Here is a 20,907-nt window from a genome sequence, read left to right as displayed (position 1 = left end):
TCATTTTTGGGGGGGGGTCCATTTTGGGGAGGGGGTTTCATTTTTTGGGGAGGGGGTTTCATTTTTTGGGGAGGGGTCAATTTTTTGGGGGGGGGGGCATTTTGGGGGGGGGCGGTCCATTTTGGGGAGGGGGGCTCCATTTTTTCGGGGGGGGGGTCAGTAGTAGAGCTCTCTGTCCCACCAACCTGTGGAAATGAAATGGGGGGGGGGGGGAGTCAAGGCGGGGGGGCACGGGACCCCCTATAGGGAATATATGGGGGGGGGGATTGAAGGGGGGGAACAGGGACCCTTCTGGGGGGGGTCTGGGGGGAGGGGGGGGTTATAGGAAATGGGGTGGGGGTCAAGGGGGGGTTGTGGGGGCACAGGAGCCCCTATAGGGAATATATAGGGGGGGAGTTTAAGGGGGGGGGGGCACAGGGACCCTTTTGGGGGGGGGGCGACACTATGGGGGTGTATGGGACCCTATTGGGGGGGGGGCATTGGGGGGGGGGGGAGTATGGGGGGGTTATATGGGGGGATATGGGGCAATTATGGGGGGGGTCTTTGGGGGGGTTATGGGGAGGTATATGGGGGGGTTATATGGGGGGGTTGGGGGGGTCATGGGGGGGTCTTTGGGGGGTTGGGGGTGGTTATATGGGGGGGTTCTTTGGGGGGGTTATGGGGCAATTATGGGGGGGCTTTGTGGGGGGGTTATGGGGGGTTATGGGGCAGGAATATGGGGGGGCTTCAGGGGGGTATTGGGGGGGTTATGGGGGGTTTAAGAAGGGGTTGTGGGGCAGGAATATGGGGGCTTTAAGGGGGGGTTATGGGGGGGTTTTGGGGGCGTTATGGGGGGTTTATGAGGGGTTATGGGGCAGGAATACGGAGGGTTATGGGGGGGTTAAGGGGGGGTTGTGGGGCAGGAATACGGGGGGTTATGGGGGGTTATGGGGGGCTATGGGGGGTTGTGGGGCAGGAATGCGGGGGTTATGGGGGGCTATGGGGGGCTATGGGGGGTTATGGGGGGCTATGGGGGCTATGGGGGCTATGGGGGGGTCACTCACTGCCCGGGTGCCGCCGGACCCCCAGTTTTCGGATCTCGTCGTAAATGAGGATGAGGAGCCCGAAGGGCATCGGGACGAACCACCACTGGAACCTGCGCGGAAAGGGGCACGGTGGGACCCACAGCGACACATAGGGACCCACAGCGACCCATAGGGACCCACAGCGACCCACAGCGACCCATAGTGACCCACAGCGACCCACAGCGACCCATAGGGACACACAGCGACCCACAGCGACCCATAGAGACCCATAGGGACCCACAGCGACCCATAGGGACCCATAGAGACCCATAGGGACACATAGGGACACATAGCGACCCATAGGGACACATAGCGACCCATAGGCACACAACTATGGGGCAGCTATAGGTCAGCCATGGGGCAGCTGTGGGGCAGCTATGGGGCAGCTGTTGGGCAGCTATAGGTCAGCTAAGGGGCAGCTAAAGGGCAGCCATGGGGCAGTTATGGGGCAGCTATGGGGCAGCTATGGGACATCTATGGGGCATTTATGGGGCAGCTATAGGGCAGCCATGGGGCAGCTATGGGGCAGCCGTGGGGCAGCTATGGGGCAGCTATAGGTCACCCATGGGGCAGCTATGAGGCAGCTATGGGGCAGCTATAGGGCTGTTATGGGGCAGCTATGGGGCAGCTATAGGGCAGCTATGGGGCAGCTGTGGGGCAGCTATGAGGCAGCTATGGGGCAGCCGTGGGGTGACTATGGGGCAGCTGTGGGGCAGCTATAGGTCACCCATGGGGCAGCTATGGGGCAGCTATGGGGCAGCCGTGGGGCAGCTATGGGGCAGCTATGAGGCAGCTATGGGGCAGCTATGCGACAGCTATGGGGCAGCTAGAGGGCAGCTATGAGGCAGCTATGGGGCAGCTATGGGGCAGCTATGGGGCAGCCGTGGGGCAGCCGTGGGGCAGCCATGGGGCAGCTATGGGGCAGCCATGGGGCAGCTATGGGGCAGCTATGGGGCAGCCATGGAGCAGCCATGGGGCAGCTATAGGGCAGCTATGGGGCAGCTATGAGGCAGCTATGGGGCAGCTATGGGGCAGCCGTGGGGCAGCTATGGGGCAGCGCTGGGCGCACCGAATGGGCATGAAGTTGAAGATGTTGGGCATCCCGGGGCAGTAGCACAGGAAGCAGCCGATGGACACCTGGAAGACGATGGCGATCACCAGGATGTGGTTCCTGCGGGAAGAGAGCGGCTGTGGGGCCGGGGGACGTGGGGACACGTGGGGACACGTGGGGACACGTGGGGACACATGGGGACACGTGGGGACACGTGGGGACACATGGGGACACGTGGGGACACAGAGGGACCCACAGGGACACAGAGGGACACATGGGGACACATGGGGACACGTGGGGACACAGGGGGACACGTGGGGACACATAGGGACACATAGGGACACATGGGGACACATAGGGACACGTGGGGACACATGGGGACACGTGGGGACACATGGGGACACATGGGGACACGTGGGGACACATGGGGCACATAGGGACACAGAGGGACACATGGGGACACATGGGGACACGTAGGGACACATAGGGACACATGGGGACACGTGGGGACACAGAGGGACACATAGGGACACATGGGGACACGTGGGGACACATTGGGACACATGGGGACACATAGGGACCCACAGCGACCCACAGGGACACAGAGGGACACATGGGGACACATGGGGACGCATAGGGACACATGGGGACACGTAGGGACACATAGGGACACATGGGGACACGTAGGGACGCATAGGGACACATGGGGACACATGGGGACACGTGGGGACATGTGGGGACACATGGGGACACATAGGGACACGTGGGGACATGTGGGGACACGTGGGGACACATGGGGACATGTGGGGACACATGGGGACACATGGGGGCACGTGGGGACACGTGGGGACACAGAGGGACCCACAGGGACACAGAGGGACACATGGGGACACATGGGGACACGTGGGGACACAGGGGGACACGTGGGGACACGTGGGGACACAGAGGGGCACACAGGGACACATAGGGACACATAGGGACACATGGGGACACATAGGGACCCATAGCAACCCACAGCGACCCACAGGGACCCATAGGGACACATAGGGACACGTGGGGACACATAGGGACACGTGGGGACACATGGGGACACGTGGGGACACATGGGGCACATAGGGACACAGAGGGACACATGGGGACACATGGGGACACGTAGGGACACATAGGGACACATGGGGACACATGGGGACACATGGGGACACATAGGGACACATAGGGACGCATGGGGACACAGAGGGACACAGAGGGACACATAGGGACACATGGGGACACATGGGGACACGTGGGGACACATAGGGACACATGGGGACACATGGGGACACATGGGGACACATGGGGACACATAGGGACGCATGGGGACGCATGGGGACACATGGGGACACATGGGGACACATGGGGACACATAGGGACGCATGGGGACACAGAGGGACACATAGGGACACATGGGGACACATGGGGACACACGGGGACCCACAGGGACACATAGGGACACATGGGGACCCACGGAGACTCATAGGAACCCAAAGAAACCCATAGAGACCCATAGAGACCCATAGGAACCCATGGAGCCACATAGGAACCCATATTGTCCCATGGGGACCCACAGAGCTCCATAAAGCCCCATAGTGCCCCACAGTGCCCCATAGAGACCCATAGGGACCCATAGAGCCCCATAGTGCCCCATAGAGCCCCATAGGAACCCATAAGAGACCCACAGAGCCCCATAGAGCCCCACAGGAACCCATAGAGCCCCATAGGAACCCATAGAGCCCCATAGAGACCCATAGAGCCCCATAGTGCCCCATAGAGCCCCATAGAGACCCATAGAGCCCCATAGAGCCCCATAGTGCCCCATAGAGCCCCATAGAGCCCCATAGTGCCCCTTAGAGACCCATAGAGCCCCATAGAGCCGCATAGTGCCCCATAGGAACCCATAGAGCCACATAGTGCCCCATAGAGCCCCATAGAGCCCCATAGGAACCCATAGAGCCCCATAGTGCCTCATAGAGACCCACAGTGCCCCACAGAGACCCATAGAGCCCCATAGTGCCCCATAGAGACCCATAGAGCCCCATAGAGCCCCATAGAGACCCCCAGAGCCCCCTATTGCCCCCCAGAGCCCCATAGTGCCCCATAGAGCCCCATAGAGCCCCACAGAGCCCCCCAAAGCCCCGTATTGCCCTCCATAGAGCCCCATAGAGCCGCATAGTGCCCCATAGTGCCCCATAGAGCCACATAGTGCCCCTTAGAGACCAATAGAGCCCCATAGAGCCCCATAGTGCCCCATAGAGCCCCATAGAGCCACATAGTGCCCCTTAGAGACCAATAGAGCCCCATAGAGCCCCATAGTGCCCCATAGAGCCCCATAGAGACCCATAGGAACCCATAGAGCCCCATAGTGCCCCATAGAGACCCATAGAGCCCCATAGAGCCCCATAGTGCCCCATAGAGACCCATAGAGCCCCATAGGAACCCATAGAGCCCCATAGAGACCCATAGAGCCCCATAGAGCCCCATAGAGCCCCATAGTGCCCCATAGGAACCCATAGAGCCCCATAGGAACCCATAGAGCCCCATAGAGACCCATAGAGCCCCATAGTGCCCCATAGTGCCCCATAGAGACCCATAGAGCCCCATAGAGCCCCATAGTGCCCCATAGAGCCCCATAGAGCCACATAGTGCCCCATAGTGCCTCATAGAGCCCCATAGGAACCCATAGAGCCCCATAGTGCCCCATAGAGCCCCATGGGGACCCATAGGAACCCATAGAGCCCCATAGAGCCCCATAGAGCCCCATAGAGCCGCATAGTGCCCCATAGAGCCCCCCATAGCCCCCCATAGCCCCCCGTACTGGAACAGCCCCTGCTGCAGCAGGGAGAGGCGGCGCGTCTTGCGGATGAGGACGTCGGCGATCTGGCACATCTCGATGCTGATGAAGAAGACGGTGTAGCAGGTGTACTGCTGGTAGCGCCGCTGCTCGAACGTCTGCGGGCACGGAGGGCGGCTGTGGGGCGATGTGGGGCGGGGGGGGGTAGGGGGGGGTGATGGGGGGCCATACGGGGCCATACGGGGCAATGGGGGGGGATGGGGGGTGATGGGGGGAGAGGTGGAGCGATATGGGGTGATGGGGGGTGATGGGGGGTGATGTGGGGTGATGAGGGGGAAACTGGGGTGATGTGGGGTGATGTGGGGGGATGTGGGGTGATGGGGGGTGATGTGGGATGATGAGGGGGGAACTGGGGCGATGGGGGGTGATGTGGGGTGATGGGGAGAGAGGTGGAGCGATACGGGGTGATGTGGGGTGATGTGGGGTGATGTGGGGCGATACGGGGCGATGGGGGGGGATTGGGGGTGATGGGGGGTGATATGGGGCGATGGGGGGGGATGAGGGGTGATGGGGGGAGAGGTGGAGCGATACGGGGTGATGGGGGGAGATGTGGGGTGATGTGGGGTGATGGGGGGTGATGGGGGGTGATGGGGGGTGATGGGGGGCGATACGGGGCAATGGGGGGTGATGTGGGGTGATGGGGGGAGATGTGGGGTGATGGGGGGTGATGGGGGGTGATGGGGGCAGATGTGGGGTGATGGGGGGTGATGTGGGGTGATACGGGGTGATGGGGGGTGATGAGGGGGGAACTGGGGTGATGGGGGGAGATGTGGGGTGATGTGGGGAGAGGTTGGGCGATATGGGGTGATGAGGGGTGATGTGGGGGGATGGGGGGTGATGGGGGGTGATGAGGGGGGAAGTGGGGCGATGGGGGGTGATGGGGGGTGATGGGGGGTGATGTGGGGCGATACGGGGCAATGGGGGGTGATGTGGGGTGATGTGGGGTGATGGGGGCAGATGTGGGGTGATGGGGGGGGATGGGGGGCGATGGGGGGGGATGGGGGATGATGTGGGGTGATGAGGGGGAAACTGGGGTGATGTGGGGTGATGTGGGGGGATGTGGGGTGATGTGGGGTGATGGGGGGAGATGTGGGGTGATGGGGGGAGAGGTGGAGTGATATGGGGTGATGGGGGGTGATGGGGGGTGATGTGGGGGGAACTGGGGTGATGGGGGGTGATGGGGGGTGATGGGGGGTGATGTGGGGGGAACTGGGGTGATGGGGGGTGATGGGGGGTGATGGGGGGTGATGTGGGGTGATGTGGGGTGATGGGGGGAGATGTGGGGTGATGGGGGGAGAGGTGGAGTGATATGGGGTGATGGGGGGTGATGGGGGGTGATGTGGGGGGAACTGGGGTGATGGGGGGTGATGGGGGGTGATGGGGGGTGATGTGGGGTGATGGGGAGAGAGGTGGAGCGATACGGGGTGATGTGGGGTGATGTGGGGTGATGTGGGCTGATGGGGGGTGATGTGGGGGGACGTGGGGTGATGGGGGGAGATGGGGGGTGATGGGGGGTGATGTGGGGTGATGTGGGGCGATACGGGGCAATGGGGGGTGATGTGGGGTGATGGGGGGTGATGTGGGGCGATACGGGGCGATGGGGGGGGATTGGGGGTGATGGGGGGTGATATGGGGCGATGGGGGGGGATGAGGGGTGATGGGGGGAGAGGTGGAGCGATACGGGGTGATGGGGGGAGATGTGGGGTGATGGGGGGTGATGGGGGGTGATGTGGGGGGATGTGGGGTGATGTGGGGTGATGGGGGGAGATGTGGGGTGATGGGGGGAGAGGTGGAGTGATATGGGGTGATGGGGGGTGATGGGGGGTGATGAGGGGGGAACTGGGGTGATGGGGGGTGATGGGGGGGGGATGGGGGGAGAGGTGGAGCGATACGGGGTGATGAGGGGGGAAGTGGGGTGATGGGGGGTGATGGGGGGGGATGGGGGGTGATGGGGGGGGATGGGGGGGGATGGGGGGTGATGAGGGGTGATGAGGGGTGATGTGGGGTGATGCGGGGAGACGTGGGAAGATGAGGGGTGATGTGGGGCACAGTTTGGGGCACTATGGGGTGCTATGGGTCATTATTTGGGTCTCTGTGGGTCTCTGTGGGACCCTATGGCTCCCTATGGGACCCTATGGGTCTCTACAGGTCTCTATGGGTCCCTATGGATCCCTATGGGTCGCTATGGGTCGCTCTGGGTCCCTATGGGTCCCTATGGCCGCTATGGGTCGCTATGGGTCGCTATGGGTCGCTATGGGTCCCTATGGGTCCCACTCACCCACTGCTGCCCATAGCTGTCCTGCAGCTCCTGTGGGTCCCTATGGGTCCCTATGGGTCCCTCTGCTCCCTATGGGTCCCTATGGGTCCCTATGGGTCGCTATGGGTCGCTATGGGTCACTATGGGTCACTATGGGTCCCCATGGGTCACTATGGGTCGCTATGGGTCGCTGTGGGTCCCTATGGGTCCCACTCACCCACTGCTGCCCATAGCTGTCCTGCAGCTCCTGTGGGTCCCTATGGGTCCCTCTGCTCCCTATGGGACGCTATGGGTCGCTATGGGTCACTATGGGTCCCCATGGGTCACTATGGGTCGCTATGGGTCGCTGTGGGTCCCTATGGGTCCCACTCACCCACTGCTGCCCATAGCTGTCCTGCAGCTCCTGTGGGTCCCTATGGGTCCCTCTGCTCCCTATGGGACGCTATGGGTCGCTATGGGTCCCTATGGGTCGCTATGGGTCGCTATGGGTCGCTGTGGGTCGCTGTGGGTCCCACTCACCCACTGCTGCCCATAGCTGTCCTGCAGCTCCTGTGGGTCCCTATGGGTCCCTCTGCTCCCTATGGGTCGCTATGGGTTGCTATGGGTCGCTATGGGTCACTATGGGTCGCTATGGGTCGCTGTGGGTCACTATGGGTCGCTATGGGTCGCTGTGGGTCGCTGTGGGTCCCACTCACCCACTGCTGCCCATAGCTGTCCTGCAGCTCCTGCTGATGCTGGTCCTCCCAGCGCGGCCGCAGCCCCAGGCACAGCAGTGGCCACCAGCCCTCCTGGGCCATGGCCACAAAGTAGTCGGTGAAGCCCGCGAACGACTGGATGGCGCCTGCGGGGTTGTGGGGTTTGTGGGTTTGTGGGGTTGTGGGGTTGTGGGGTTGTGGGGTTTGTGGGGTTGTGGGGTTTGTGGGTCTGTGGGGTTGTGGGGTTTGGGGGGCTTTGGTGGGTTTGTGGGGTTGTGGGGTTTGTGGGGTTGTGGGGTTGTGGGGTTTGTGGGGTTGGGTTTGGGGGGTTTGTGGGGTTTGTGGGGTTGTGGGGTTGTGGGGTTGTGGGGTTTGTGGGGTTGTGGGGTTTGTGGGGTTTGTGGGGTTTGTGGGGTTGTGGGGTTGTGGGGTTTGTGGGGTTTGTGGGGTTTGTGGGGTTTGGGGGGTTTGTGGGGTTTGTGGGGTTTGTGGGGTTTGGGGGGTTTGTGGGGTTTGTGGGGTTTGGGGGGTTTGGGGGGTTTGTGGGGTTTGTGGGGTTTGTGGGCTTTGGGGGGTTTGGGGGGTTTGTGGGGTTTGGGGGGTTTGTGGGGTTTGTGGGGTTTGGGGGGTTTGGGGGGTTTGGGGGGTTTGGGGGGTTTGTGGGGTTTGGGGGGTTTGGGGGGTTTGTGGGGTTTGTGGGGTTTGGGGGGTTTGGGGGGTTTGGGGGGTTTGTGGGGTTTGGGGGGTTTGTGGGGTTGTGGGGTTGTGGGGTTTGTGGGGTTTGTGGGGTTGTGGGGTTCTCGGGTTTGTGGGGTTGTGGGGTTTGTGGGTTTGTGGGGTTGTGGGGTTTGTGGGGTTGTGGGGTTTGTGGGTTTGTGGGGTTGTGGGGTTTGGGGGGCTTTGGTGGGTTTGTGGGGTTTGTGGGGTTGTGGGGTTTTGGGGGGTTTGGGGGGTTTGTGGGGTTTGTGGGGTTTGTGGGGTTGTGGGGTTTGTGGGGTTGTGGGGTTTGTGGGTCTGTGGGGTTGTGGGGTTTGGGGGGCTTTGGTGGGTTTGTGGGGTTGTGGGGTTTGTGGGGTTTGGGGGGTTTTGGGGGGTTTGTGGGGTTTGTGGGGTTTGTGGGGTTGTGGGGTTGTGGGGTTGTGGGGTTTGTGGGGTTTGGGGGGTTTGTGGGGTTTGTGGGGTTGTGGGGTTGTGGGGTTTGGGGGGTTTGGGGGGTTTGTGGGGTTTGTGGGGTTTGGGGGGTTTGTGGGGTTGTGGGGTTGTGGGGTTTGTGGGGTTTGTGGGGTTTGGGGGGTTTGTGGGGTTGTGGGGTTTGTGGGGTTGTGGGGTTGTGGGGTTTGTGGGGTTGGGTTTAGGGGGTTTGTGGGGTTGTGGGGTTTGTGGGGTTGTGGGGTTGTGGGGTTTGTGGGGTTTGTGGGGTTTGGGGGGTTTGTGGGGGTTTGTGGGGTTTGTGGGGTTGGGTTTGGGGGGTTTGTGGCGTTGTGGGGTTTGTGGAGTTGTGGGGTTTGTGGGGTTTGTGGGGTTGTGGTGTTTGTGGGTTTGTGGGGTTGTGGGGTTTGGGGGGCTTTGGTGGGTTTGTGGGGTTTGTGGGGTTGTGGGGTTTTGGGGGGTTTGGGGGGTTTGTGGGGTTGTGGGGTTTGTGGGGTTTGGGGGGTTTGGGGGGTTTGTGGGGTTGTGGGGTTTGTGGGGTTGTGGGGTTGTGGGGTTTGTGGGGTTGTGGGGTTTGTGGGGTTTGTGGGGTTTTGGGGGGTTTGTGGGGTTTGTGGGGTTTGTGGGGTTGTGGGGTTGTGGGGTTGTGGGGTTTGTGGGGTTTGTGGGGTTTGGGGGGTTTGTGGGGTTTGTGGGGTTTGTGGGGTTGTGGGGTTTGTGGGGTTTGTGGGGTTGTGGGGTTGTGGGGTTGTGGGGTTTGTGGGGTTTGTGGGGTTTGGGGGGTTTGTGGGGTTTGTGGGGTTTGTGGGGTTTGTGGGGTTGTGGGGTTTGTGGGGTTTGTGGGGTTGTGGGGTTTTGGGGGGTTTGGGGGGTTTGTGGGGTTGTGGGGTTTGTGGGGTTTGGGGGGTTTGTGGGGTTTGTGGGGTTGTGGGGTTGTGGGGTTGTGGGGTTGTGGGGTTGTGGGGTTGTGGGGTTTGTGGGGTTTGGGGGGTTTGTGGGGTTTGTGGGGTTTGGGGGGTTTGTGGGGTTGTGGGGTTTGTGGGGTTTGTGGGGTTTGGGGGGTTTGTGGGGTTGTGGGGTTTGTGGGGTTGTGGGGTTGTGGGGTTTGTGGGGTTGGGTTTGGGGGGTTTGTGGGGTTGTGGGGTTTGTGGGGTTGTGGGGTTGTGGGGTTTGTGGGGTTTGTGGGGTTTGGGGGGTTTGTGGGGGTTTGTGGGGTTTGTGGGGTTGGGTTTGGGGGGTTTGTGGGGTTGTGGGGTTTGTGGAGTTGTGGGGTTTGTGGGGTTTGTGGGGTTGTGGTGTTTGTGGGTTTGTGGGGTTGTGGGGTTTGGGGGGCTTTGGTGGGTTTGTGGGGTTTGTGGGGTTGTGGGGTTTTGGGGGGTTTGGGGGGTTTGTGGGGTTTGTGGGGTTGTGGGGTTTGTGGGGTTTGGGGGGTTTGTGGGGTTGTGGGGTTTGTGGGGTTTGGGGTTTGTGGGGTTGTGGGGTTTGTGGGGTTTGTGGGGTTGTGGGGTTGTGGGGTTGTGGGGTTTGTGGGGTTTGTGGGGTTGTGGGGTTTGTGGGGTTGTGGGGTTTGTGGGGTTTGTGGGGTTGTGGGGTTTGTGGGGTTTGGGGGGTTTTGGGGGGTTTGGGGGGTTTGTGGGGTTGTGGGGTTTGTGGGGTTTGTGGGGTTGTGGGGTTTGTGGGGTTGTGGGGTTGTGGGGTTTGTGGGGTTGGGTTTGGGGGGTTTGTGGGGTTGTGGGGTTTGTGGGGTTTGTGGGGTTGTGGGGTTTGTGGGGTTTGTGGGGTTTGTGGGGTTTGGGGGGTTTGTGGGGTTTGTGGGGTTTGTGGGGTTGTGGGGTTGTGGGGTTGTGGGGTTTGTGGGGTTTGTGGGGTTTGGGGGGTTTGTGGGGTTTGTGGGGTTTGTGGGGTTGTGGGGTTTGTGGGGTTTGTGGGGTTGTGGGGTTTTGGGGGGTTTGGGGGGTTTGTGGGGTTGTGGGGTTTGTGGGGTTTGGGGGGTTTGTGGGGTTGTGGGGTTTGTGGGGTTTGGGGGGTTTTGGGGGGTTTGTGGGGTTTGTGGGGTTTGTGGGGTTGTGGGGTTGTGGGGTTGTGGGGTTTGTGGGGTTTGTGGGGTTTGGGGGGTTTGTGGGGTTGTGGGGTTGTGGGGTTTGTGGGGTTTGGGGGGTTTGTGGGGTTTGTGGGGTTTGGGGGGTTTGTGGGGTTGTGGGGTTTGTGGGGTTTGGGGGGTTTTGGGGGGTTTGGGGGGTTTGTGGGGTTGTGGGGTTTGTGGGGTTTGTGGGGTTGTGGGGTTTGTGGGGTTGTGGGGTTTGTGGGTCTGTGGGGTTGTGGGGTTTGGGGGGCTTTGGTGGGTTTGTGGGGTTGTGGGGTTTGTGGGGTTTGGGGGGTTTTGGGGGGTTTGTGGGGTTTGTGGGGTTTGTGGGGTTGTGGGGTTGTGGGGTTGTGGGGTTTGTGGGGTTTGGGGGGTTTGTGGGGTTGTGGGGTTTGTGGGGTTTGGGGGGTTTTGGGGGGTTTGTGGGGTTTGTGGGGTTTGTGGGGTTGTGGGGTTGTGGGGTTGTGGGGTTTGTGGGGTTTGTGGGGTTTGGGGGGTTTGTGGGGTTGTGGGGTTGTGGGGTTTGTGGGGTTTGGGGGGTTTGTGGGGTTTGTGGGGTTTGGGGGGTTTGTGGGGTTGTGGGGTTTGTGGGGTTTGGGGGGTTTTGGGGGGTTTGGGGGGTTTGTGGGGTTGTGGGGTTTGTGGGGTTTGTGGGGTTGTGGGGTTTGTGGGGTTGTGGGGTTTGTGGGTCTGTGGGGTTGTGGGGTTTGGGGGGCTTTGGTGGGTTTGTGGGGTTGTGGGGTTTGTGGGGTTTGGGGGGTTTTGGGGGGTTTGTGGGGTTTGTGGGGTTTGTGGGGTTGTGGGGTTGTGGGGTTGTGGGGTTTGTGGGGTTTGTGGGGTTTGGGGGGTTTGTGGGGTTGTGGGGTTGTGGGGTTTGTGGGGTTTGGGGGGTTTGTGGGGTTTGTGGGGTTTGGGGGGTTTGTGGGGTTGTGGGGTTGTGGGGTTTGTGGGGTTTGTGGGGTTTGGGGGGTTTGTGGGGGTTTGTGGGGTTTGTGGGGTTGGGTTTGGGGGGTTTGTGGGGTTGTGGGGTTGTGGGGTTTGGGGGGTTTGTGGGGTTTGTGGGGTTTGTGGGGTTGTGGGGTTTGTGGGGTTGTGGGGTTGTGGGGTTTGTGGGGTTGGGTTTGGGGGGTTTGTGGGGTTGTGGGGTTTGTGGGGTTGTGGGGTTGTGGGGTTTGTGGGGTTTGTGGGGTTTGGGGGGTTTGTGGGGGTTTGTGGGGTTTGTGGGGTTGGGTTTGGGGGGTTTGTGGGGTTGTGGGGTTTGTGGAGTTGTGGGGTTTGTGGGGTTTGTGGGGTTGTGGTGTTTGTGGGTTTGTGGGGTTGTGGGGTTTGGGGGTCTTTGGTGGGTTTGTGGGGTTTGTGGGGTTGTGGGGTTTTGGGGGGTTTGTGGGGTTGTGGGGTTTGTGGGGTTTGGGGGGTTTGTGGGGTTGTGGGGTTTGTGGGGTTTGGGGGGTTTTGGGGGGTTTGTGGGGTTTGTGGGGTTTGTGGGGTTGTGGGGTTGTGGGGTTGTGGGGTTTGTGGGGTTTGTGGGGTTTGGGGGGTTTGTGGGGTTTGTGGGGTTTGTGGGGTTTGTGGGGTTGTGGGGTTTGTGGGGTTTGTGGGGTTGTGGGGTTTTGGGGGGTTTGGGGGGTTTGTGGGGTTGTGGGGTTTGTGGGGTTTGGGGGGTTTGTGGGGTTGTGGGGTTTGTGGGGTTTGGGGGGTTTTGGGGGGTTTGTGGGGTTTGTGGGGTTTGTGGGGTTGTGGGGTTGTGGGGTTGTGGGGTTTGTGGGGTTTGTGGGGTTTGGGGGGTTTGTGGGGTTGTGGGGTTGTGGGGTTTGTGGGGTTTGGGGGGTTTGTGGGGTTTGTGGGGTTTGTGGGGTTGTGGGGTTTGGGGGGTTTGGGGGGTTTGGGGGGTTGTGGGATTTGTGGGGTTTGTGGGGTTGTGGGGTTGTGGGGTTGTGGGGTTTGTGGGGTTTGTGGGGTTGTGGGGTTTGTGGGGTTGTGGGGTTGTGGGGTTTGTGGGGTTTGGGGGGTTTGTGGGGTTGTGGGGTTTGTGGGGTTGTGGGGTTGTGGGGTTTGTGGGGTTTGTGGGGTTTGTGGGGGTTTGTGGGGTTGTGGGGTTTGTGGGGTTTGTGGGGTTGTGGGGTTTGTGGGGGTTGTGGGGTTTGTGGGGTTTGTGGGGTTTGGGGGGTTTGTGGGGTTTGTGGGGTTTGTGGGGTTTGGGGGGTTTGTGGGGTTTGTGGGGTTTGGGGGGTTTGGGGGGTTTGTGGGGTTTGTGGGCTTTGGGGGGTTTGGGGGGTTTGTGGGGTTTGGGGGGTTTGTGGGGTTTGTGGGGTTTGGGGGGTTTGGGGGGTTTGGGGGGTTTGTGGGGTTTGTGGGGTTTGGGGGGTTTGTGGGGTTTGTGGGGTTTGTGGGGTTTGGGGGGTTTGTGGGGTTTGTGGGGTTTGGAGGGTTTGGGGGGTTTGTGGGGTTTGTGGGGTTTGGGGGGTTTGGGGGGTTTGTGGGGTTTGTGGGGTTTGGGGGGTTTGTGGGGTTGTGGGGTTGTGGGGTTTGTGGGGTTTGTGGGGTTTGTGGGGTTGTGGGGTTTGTGGGTTTGTGGGGTTGTGGGGTTTGGGGGGCTTTGGTGGGTTTGTGGGGTTTGTGGGGTTGTGGGGTTTTGGGGGGTTTGGGGGGTTTGTGGGGTTTGTGGGGTTGTGGGGTTCTCGGGTTTGTGGGGTTGTGGGGTTTGTGGGTTTGTGGGGTTGTGGGGTTTGTGGGGTTGTGGGGTTTGTGGGTTTGTGGGGTTGTGGGGTTTGGGGGGCTTTGGTGGGTTTGTGGGGTTTGTGGGGTTGTGGGGTTTTGGGGGGTTTGGGGGGTTTGTGGGGTTTGTGGGGTTTGTGGGGTTGTGGGGTTTGGGGGGTTTGTGGGGTTGTGGGGTTTGTGGGGTTGTGGGGTTGTGGGGTTTGTGGGGTTGTGGGGTTTGTGGGGTTTGTGGGGTTTTGGGGGGTTTGTGGGGTTTGTGGGGTTTGTGGGGTTGTGGGGTTGTGGGGTTGTGGGGTTTGTGGGGTTTGTGGGGTTTGGGGGGTTTGTGGGGTTTGTGGGGTTTGTGGGGTTTGTGGGGTTGTGGGGTTTGTGGGGTTTGTGGGGTTGTGGGGTTGTGGGGTTGTGGGGTTTGTGGGGTTTTATGGGGTTTGGGGGGTTTGTGGGGTTTGTGGGGTTTGTGGGGTTGTGGGGTTTGTGGGGTTTGTGGGGTTGTGGGGTTTTGGGGGGTTTGGGGGGTTTGTGGGGTTGTGGGGTTTGTGGGGTTTGGGGGGTTTGTGGGGTTGTGGGGTTTGTGGGGTTTGGGGGGTTTTGGGGGGTTTGTGGGGTTTGTGGGGTTTGTGGGGTTGTGGGGTTGTGGGGTTGTGGGGTTGTGGGGTTTGTGGGGTTTGGGGGGTTTGTGGGGTTTGTGGGGTTTGGGGGGTTTGTGGGGTTGTGGGGTTTGTGGGGTTTGTGGGGTTTGGGGGGTTTGTGGGGTTGTGGGGTTTGTGGGGTTGTGGGGTTGTGGGGTTTGTGGGGTTGGGTTTGGGGGGTTTGTGGGGTTGTGGGGTTTGTGGGGTTGTGGGGTTGTGGGGTTTGTGGGGTTTGTGGGGTTTGGGGGGTTTGTGGGGGTTTGTGGGGTTTGTGGGGTTGGGTTTGGGGGGTTTGTGGGGTTGTGGGGTTTGTGGAGTTGTGGGGTTTGTGGGGTTTGTGGGGTTGTGGTGTTTGTGGGTTTGTGGGGTTGTGGGGTTTGGGGGGCTTTGGTGGGTTTGTGGGGTTTGTGGGGTTGTGGGGTTTTGGGGGGTTTGGGGGGTTTGTGGGGTTGTGGGGTTTGTGGGGTTTGGGGGGTTTGTGGGGTTGTGGGGTTTGTGGGGTTTGGGGTTTGTGGGGTTGTGGGGTTTGTGGGGTTTGTGGGGTTGTGGGGTTGTGGGGTTGTGGGGTTTGTGGGGTTTGTGGGGTTGTGGGGTTTGTGGGGTTGTGGGGTTTGTGGGGTTTGTGGGGTTGTGGGGTTTGTGGGGTTTGGGGGGTTTTGGGGGGTTTGGGGGGTTTGTGGGGTTGTGGGGTTTGTGGGGTTTGTGGGGTTGTGGGGTTTGTGGGGTTGTGGGGTTGTGGGGTTTGTGGGGTTGGGTTTGGGGGGTTTGTGGGGTTGTGGGGTTTGTGGGGTTTGTGGGGTTGTGGGGTTTGTGGGGTTTGTGGGGTTTGTGGGGTTTGGGGGGTTTGTGGGGTTTGTGGGGTTTGTGGGGTTGTGGGGTTGTGGGGTTGTGGGGTTTGTGGGGTTTGTGGGGTTTGGGGGGTTTGTGGGGTTTGTGGGGTTTGTGGGGTTGTGGGGTTTGTGGGGTTTGTGGGGTTGTGGGGTTTTGGGGGGTTTGGGGGGTTTGTGGGGTTGTGGGGTTTGTGGGGTTTGGGGGGTTTGTGGGGTTGTGGGGTTTGTGGGGTTTGGGGGGTTTTGGGGGGTTTGTGGGGTTTGTGGGGTTTGTGGGGTTGTGGGGTTGTGGGGTTGTGGGGTTTGTGGGGTTTGTGGGGTTTGGGGGGTTTGTGGGGTTGTGGGGTTGTGGGGTTTGTGGGGTTTGGGGGGTTTGTGGGGTTTGTGGGGTTTGGGGGGTTTGTGGGGTTGTGGGGTTTGTGGGGTTTGGGGGGTTTTGGGGGGTTTGGGGGGTTTGTGGGGTTGTGGGGTTTGTGGGGTTTGTGGGGTTGTGGGGTTTGTGGGGTTGTGGGGTTTGTGGGTCTGTGGGGTTGTGGGGTTTGGGGGGCTTTGGTGGGTTTGTGGGGTTGTGGGGTTTGTGGGGTTTGGGGGGTTTTGGGGGGTTTGTGGGGTTTGTGGGGTTTGTGGGGTTGTGGGGTTGTGGGGTTGTGGGGTTTGTGGGGTTTGTGGGGTTTGGGGGGTTTGTGGGGTTGTGGGGTTGTGGGGTTTGTGGGGTTTGGGGGGTTTGTGGGGTTTGTGGGGTTTGGGGGGTTTGTGGGGTTGTGGGGTTGTGGGGTTTGTGGGGTTTGTGGGGTTTGGGGGGTTTGTGGGGGTTTGTGGGGTTTGTGGGGTTGGGTTTGGGGGGTTTGTGGGGTTGTGGGGTTGTGGGGTTTGGGGGGTTTGTGGGGTTTGTGGGGTTTGTGGGGTTGTGGGGTTTGTGGGGTTGTGGGGTTGTGGGGTTTGTGGGGTTGGGTTTGGGGGGTTTGTGGGGTTGTGGGGTTTGTGGGGTTGTGGGGTTGTGGGGTTTGTGGGGTTTGTGGGGTTTGGGGGGTTTGTGGGGGTTTGTGGGGTTTGTGGGGTTGGGTTTGGGGGGTTTGTGGGGTTGTGGGGTTTGTGGAGTTGTGGGGTTTGTGGGGTTTGTGGGGTTGTGGTGTTTGTGGGTTTGTGGGGTTGTGGGGTTTGGGGGTCTTTGGTGGGTTTGTGGGGTTTGTGGGGTTGTGGGGTTTTGGGGGGTTTGTGGGGTTGTGGGGTTTGTGGGGTTTGGGGGGTTTGTGGGGTTGTGGGGTTTGTGGGGTTTGGGGGGTTTTGGGGGGTTTGTGGGGTTTGTGGGGTTTGTGGGGTTGTGGGGTTGTGGGGTTGTGGGGTTTGTGGGGTTTGTGGGGTTTGGGGGGTTTGTGGGGTTTGTGGGGTTTGTGGGGTTTGTGGGGTTGTGGGGTTTGTGGGGTTTGTGGGGTTGTGGGGTTTTGGGGGGTTTGGGGGGTTTGTGGGGTTGTGGGGTTTGTGGGGTTTGGGGGGTTTGTGGGGTTGTGGGGTTTGTGGGGTTTGGGGGGTTTTGGGGGGTTTGTGGGGTTTGTGGGGTTTGTGGGGTTGTGGGGTTGTGGGGTTGTGGGGTTTGTGGGGTTTGTGGGGTTTGGGGGGTTTGTGGGGTTGTGGGGTTGTGGGGTTTGTGGGGTTTGGGGGGTTTGTGGGGTTTGTGGGGTTTGTGGGGTTGTGGGGTTTGGGGGGTTTGGGGGGTTTGGGGGGTTGTGGGATTTGTGGGGTTTGTGGGGTTGTGGGGTTGTGGGGTTGTGGGGTTTGTGGGGTTTGTGGGGTTGTGGGGTTTGTGGGGTTGTGGGGTTGTGGGGTTTGTGGGGTTTGGGGGGTTTGTGGGGTTGTGGGGTTTGTGGGGTTGTGGGGTTGTGGGGTTTGTGGGGTTTGTGGGGTTTGTGGGGGTTTGTGGGGTTGTGGGGTTTGTGGGGTTTGTGGGGTTGTGGGGTTTGTGGGGGTTGTGGGGTTTGTGGGGTTTGTGGGGTTTGGGGGGTTTGTGGGGTTTGTGGGGTTTGTGGGGTTTGGGGGGTTTGTGGGGTTTGTGGGGTTTGGGGGGTTTGGGGGGTTTGTGGGGTTTGTGGGGTTTGTGGGCTTTGGGGGGTTTGGGGGGTTTGTGGGGTTTGGGGGGTTTGTGGGGTTTGTGGGGTTTGGGGGGTTTGGGGGGTTTGGGGGGTTTGTGGGGTTTGTGGGGTTTGGGGGGTTTGTGGGGTTTGTGGGGTTTGTGGGGTTTGGGGGGTTTGTGGGGTTTGTGGGGTTTGGAGGGTTTGGGGGGTTTGTGGGGTTTGTGGGGTTTGGGGGGTTTGGGGGGTTTGTGGGGTTTGTGGGGTTTGGGGGGTTTGTGGGGTTGTGGGGTTGTGGGGTTTGTGGGGTTTGTGGGGTTTGTGGGGTTGTGGGGTTTGTGGGTTTGTGGGGTTGTGGGGTTTGGGGGGCTTTGGTGGGTTTGTGGGGTTTGTGGGGTTGTGGGGTTTTGGGGGGTTTGGGGGGTTTGTGGGGTTTGTGGGGTTGTGGGGTTCTCGGGTTTGTGGGGTTGTGGGGTTTGTGGGTTTGTGGGGTTGTGGGGTTTGTGGGGTTGTGGGGTTTGTGGGTTTGTGGGGTTGTGGGGTTTGGGGGGCTTTGGTGGGTTTGTGGGGTTTGTGGGGTTGTGGGGTTTTGGGGGGTTTGGGGGGTTTGTGGGGTTTGTGGGGTTTGTGGGGTTGTGGGGTTTGTGGGGTTGTGGGGTTTGTGGGTCTGTGGGGTTGTGGGGTTTGGGGGGCTTTGGTGGGTTTGTGGGGTTGTGGGGTTTGTGGGGTTTGGGGGGTTTTGGGGGGTTTGTGGGGTTTGTGGGGTTTGTGGGGTTGTGGGGTTGTGGGGTTGTGGGGTTTGTGGGGTTTGGGGGGTTTGTGGGGTTTGTGGGGTTGTGGGGTTGTGGGGTTTGGGGGGTTTGGGGGGTTTGTGGGGTTTGTGGGGTTTGGGGGGTTTGTGGGGTTGTGGGGTTGTGGGGTTTGTGGGGTTTGTGGGGTTTGGGGGGTTTGTGGGGTTGTGGGGTTTGTGGGGTTGTGGGGTTGTGGGGTTTGTGGGGTTGGGTTTAGGGGGTTTGTGGGGTTGTGGGGTTTGTGGGGTTGTGGGGTTGTGGGGTTTGTGGGGTTTGTGGGGTTTGGGGGGTTTGTGGGGGTTTGTGGGGTTTGTGGGGTTGGGTTTGGGGGGTTTGTGGCGTTGTGGGGTTTGTGGAGTTGTGGGGTTTGTGGGGTTTGTGGGGTTGTGGTGTTTGTGGGTTTGTGGGGTTGTGGGGTTTGGGGGGCTTTGGTGGGTTTGTGGGGTTTGTGGGGTTGTGGGGTTTTGGGGGGTTTGGGGGGTTTGTGGGGTTGTGGGGTTTGTGGGGTTTGGGGGGTTTGGGGGGTTTGTGGGGTTGTGGGGTTTGTGGGGTTTGGGGGGTTGTGGGGTTTGTGGGGTTGTGGGGTTTGTGGGGTTTGTGGGGTTTTGGGGGGTTTGTGGGGTTTGTGGGGTTTGTGGGGTTGTGGGGTTGTGGGGTTTGTGGGGTTTGTGGGGTTTGGGGGGTTTGTGGGGTTTGTGGGGTTTGTGGGGTTTGTGGGGTTGTGGGGTTTGTGGGGTTTGTGGGGTTGTGGGGTTTTGGGGGGTTTGGGGGGTTTGTGGGGTTGTGGGGTTTGTGGGGTTTGGGGGGTTTGTGGGGTTGTGGGGTTTGTGGGGTTTGGGGGGTTTTGGGGGGTTTGTGGGGTTTGTGGGGTTTGTGGGGTTGTGGGGTTGTGGGGTTGTGGGGTTGTGGGGTTTGTGGGGTTTGGGGGGTTTGTGGGGTTTGTGGGGTTTGGGGGGTTTGTGGGGTTGTGGGGTTTGTGGGGTTTGTGGGGTTTGGGGGGTTTGTGGGGTTGTGGGGTTTGTGGGGTTGTGGGGTTGTGGGGTTTGTGGGGTTGGGTTTGGGGGGTTTGTGGGGTTGTGGGGTTTGTGGGGTTGTGGGGTTGTGGGGTTTGTGGGGTTTGTGGGGTTTGGGGGGTTTGTGGGGGTTTGTGGGGTTTGTGGGGTTGGGTTTGGGGGGTTTGTGGGGTTGTGGGGTTTGTGGAGTTGTGGGGTTTGTGGGGTTTGTGGGGTTGTGGTGTTTGTGGGTTTGTGGGGTTGTGGGGTTTGGGGGGCTTTGGTGGGTTTGTGGGGTTTGTGGGGTTGTGGGGTTTTGGGGGGTTTGGGGGGTTTGTGGGGTTGTGGGGTTTGTGGGGTTTGGGGGGTTTGTGGGGTTGTGGGGTTTGTGGGGTTTGGGGTTTGTGGGGTTGTGGGGTTTGTGGGGTTTGTGGGGTTGTGGGGTTGTGGGGTTGTGGGGTTTGTGGGGTTTGTGGGGTTGTGGGGTTTGTGGGGTTGTGGGGTTTGTGGGGTTTGTGGGGTTGTGGGGTTTGTGGGGTTTGGGGGGTTTTGGGGGGTTTGGGGGGTTTGTGGGGTTGTGGGGTTTGTGGGGTTTGTGGGGTTGTGGGGTTTGTGGGGTTGTGGGGTTGTGGGGTTTGTGGGGTTGGGTTTGGGGGGTTTGTGGGGTTGTGGGGTTTGTGGGGTTTGTGGGGTTGTGGGGTTTGTGGGGTTTGTGGGGTTTGTGGGGTTTGGGGGGTTTGTGGGGTTTGTGGGGTTTGTGGGGTTGTGGGGTTGTGGGGTTGTGGGGTTTGTGGGGTTTGTGGGGTTTGGGGGGTTTGTGGGGTTTGTGGGGTTTGTGGGGTTGTGGGGTTTGTGGGGTTTGTGGGGTTGTGGGGTTTTGGGGGGTTTGGGGGGTTTGTGGGGTTGTGGGGTTTGTGGGGTTTGGGGAGTTTGTGGGGTTGTGGGGTTTGTGGGGTTTGGGGGGTTTTGGGGGGTTTGTGGGGTTTGTGGGGTTTGGGGGGTTTGTGGGGTTGTGGGGTTTGTGGGGTTTGGGGGGTTTTGGGGGGTTTGGGGGGTTTGTGGGGTTGTGGGGTTTGTGGGGTTTGTGGGGTTGTGGGGTTTGTGGGGTTGTGGGGTTTGTGGGTCTGTGGGGTTGTGGGGTTTGGGGGGCTTTGGTGGGTTTGTGGGGTTGTGGGGTTTGTGGGGTTTGGGGGGTTTTGGGGGGTTTGTGGGGTTTGTGGGGTTTGTGGGGTTGTGGGGTTGTGGGGTTGTGGGGTTTGTGGGGTTTGGGGGGTTTGTGGGGTTGTGGGGTTTGTGGGGTTTGGGGGGTTTTGGGGGGTTTGTGGGGTTTGTGGGGTTTGTGGGGTTGTGGGGTTGTGGGGTTGTGGGGTTTGTGGGGTTTGTGGGGTTTGGGGGGTTTGTGGGGTTGTGCGGTTGTGGGGTTTGTGGGGTTTGGGGGGTTTGTGGGGTTTGTGGGGTTTGGGGGGTTTGTGGGGTTGTGGGGTTTGTGGGGTTTGGGGGGTTTTGGGGGGTTTGGGGGGTTTGTGGGGTTGTGGGGTTTGTGGGGTTTGTGGGGTTGTGGGGTTTGTGGGGTTGTGGGGTTTGTGGGTCTGTGGGGTTGTGGGGTTTGGGGGGCTTTGGTGGGTTTGTGGGGTTGTGGGGTTTGTGGGGTTTGGGGGGTTTTGGGGGGTTTGTGGGGTTTGTGGGGTTTGTGGG

At 60.5% G+C, this 20,907-nt stretch overlaps 1 protein-coding gene across 1 annotated transcript in view; it reads right to left on the bottom strand.

Annotated features, from left to right (window-relative positions):
* Nucleotides 1–106: 106 nt before the first annotated feature.
* ATP4A (ATPase H+/K+ transporting subunit alpha) overlaps nucleotides 107–20,907 on the bottom strand; it is a 70,186-nt gene continuing 49,385 nt past the window's right edge. Inside the window, exons 19-23 of the mRNA XM_090128197.1 lie at nucleotides 7,955–8,100; nucleotides 4,967–5,100; nucleotides 2,134–2,235; nucleotides 1,044–1,135; nucleotides 107–185 (exon numbers count right to left, since the gene is read on the bottom strand). Coding sequence (XP_089984323.1) covers nucleotides 157–185; nucleotides 1,044–1,135; nucleotides 2,134–2,235; nucleotides 4,967–5,100; nucleotides 7,955–8,100 — 503 coding nt within the window. The 3' untranslated portion in view covers nucleotides 107–156. The remainder of the gene's footprint in view (nucleotides 186–1,043; nucleotides 1,136–2,133; nucleotides 2,236–4,966; nucleotides 5,101–7,954; nucleotides 8,101–20,907) is intronic.

This window comes from Phasianus colchicus, chromosome 32, assembly GCF_987193195.1.
Source record: "Phasianus colchicus chromosome 32, bPhaCol1.hap1.1, whole genome shotgun sequence".
Taxonomy (NCBI): Eukaryota; Metazoa; Chordata; class Aves; order Galliformes; family Phasianidae; genus Phasianus; species Phasianus colchicus.
This window is presented reverse-complemented; position numbering and strand designations above follow the sequence as displayed.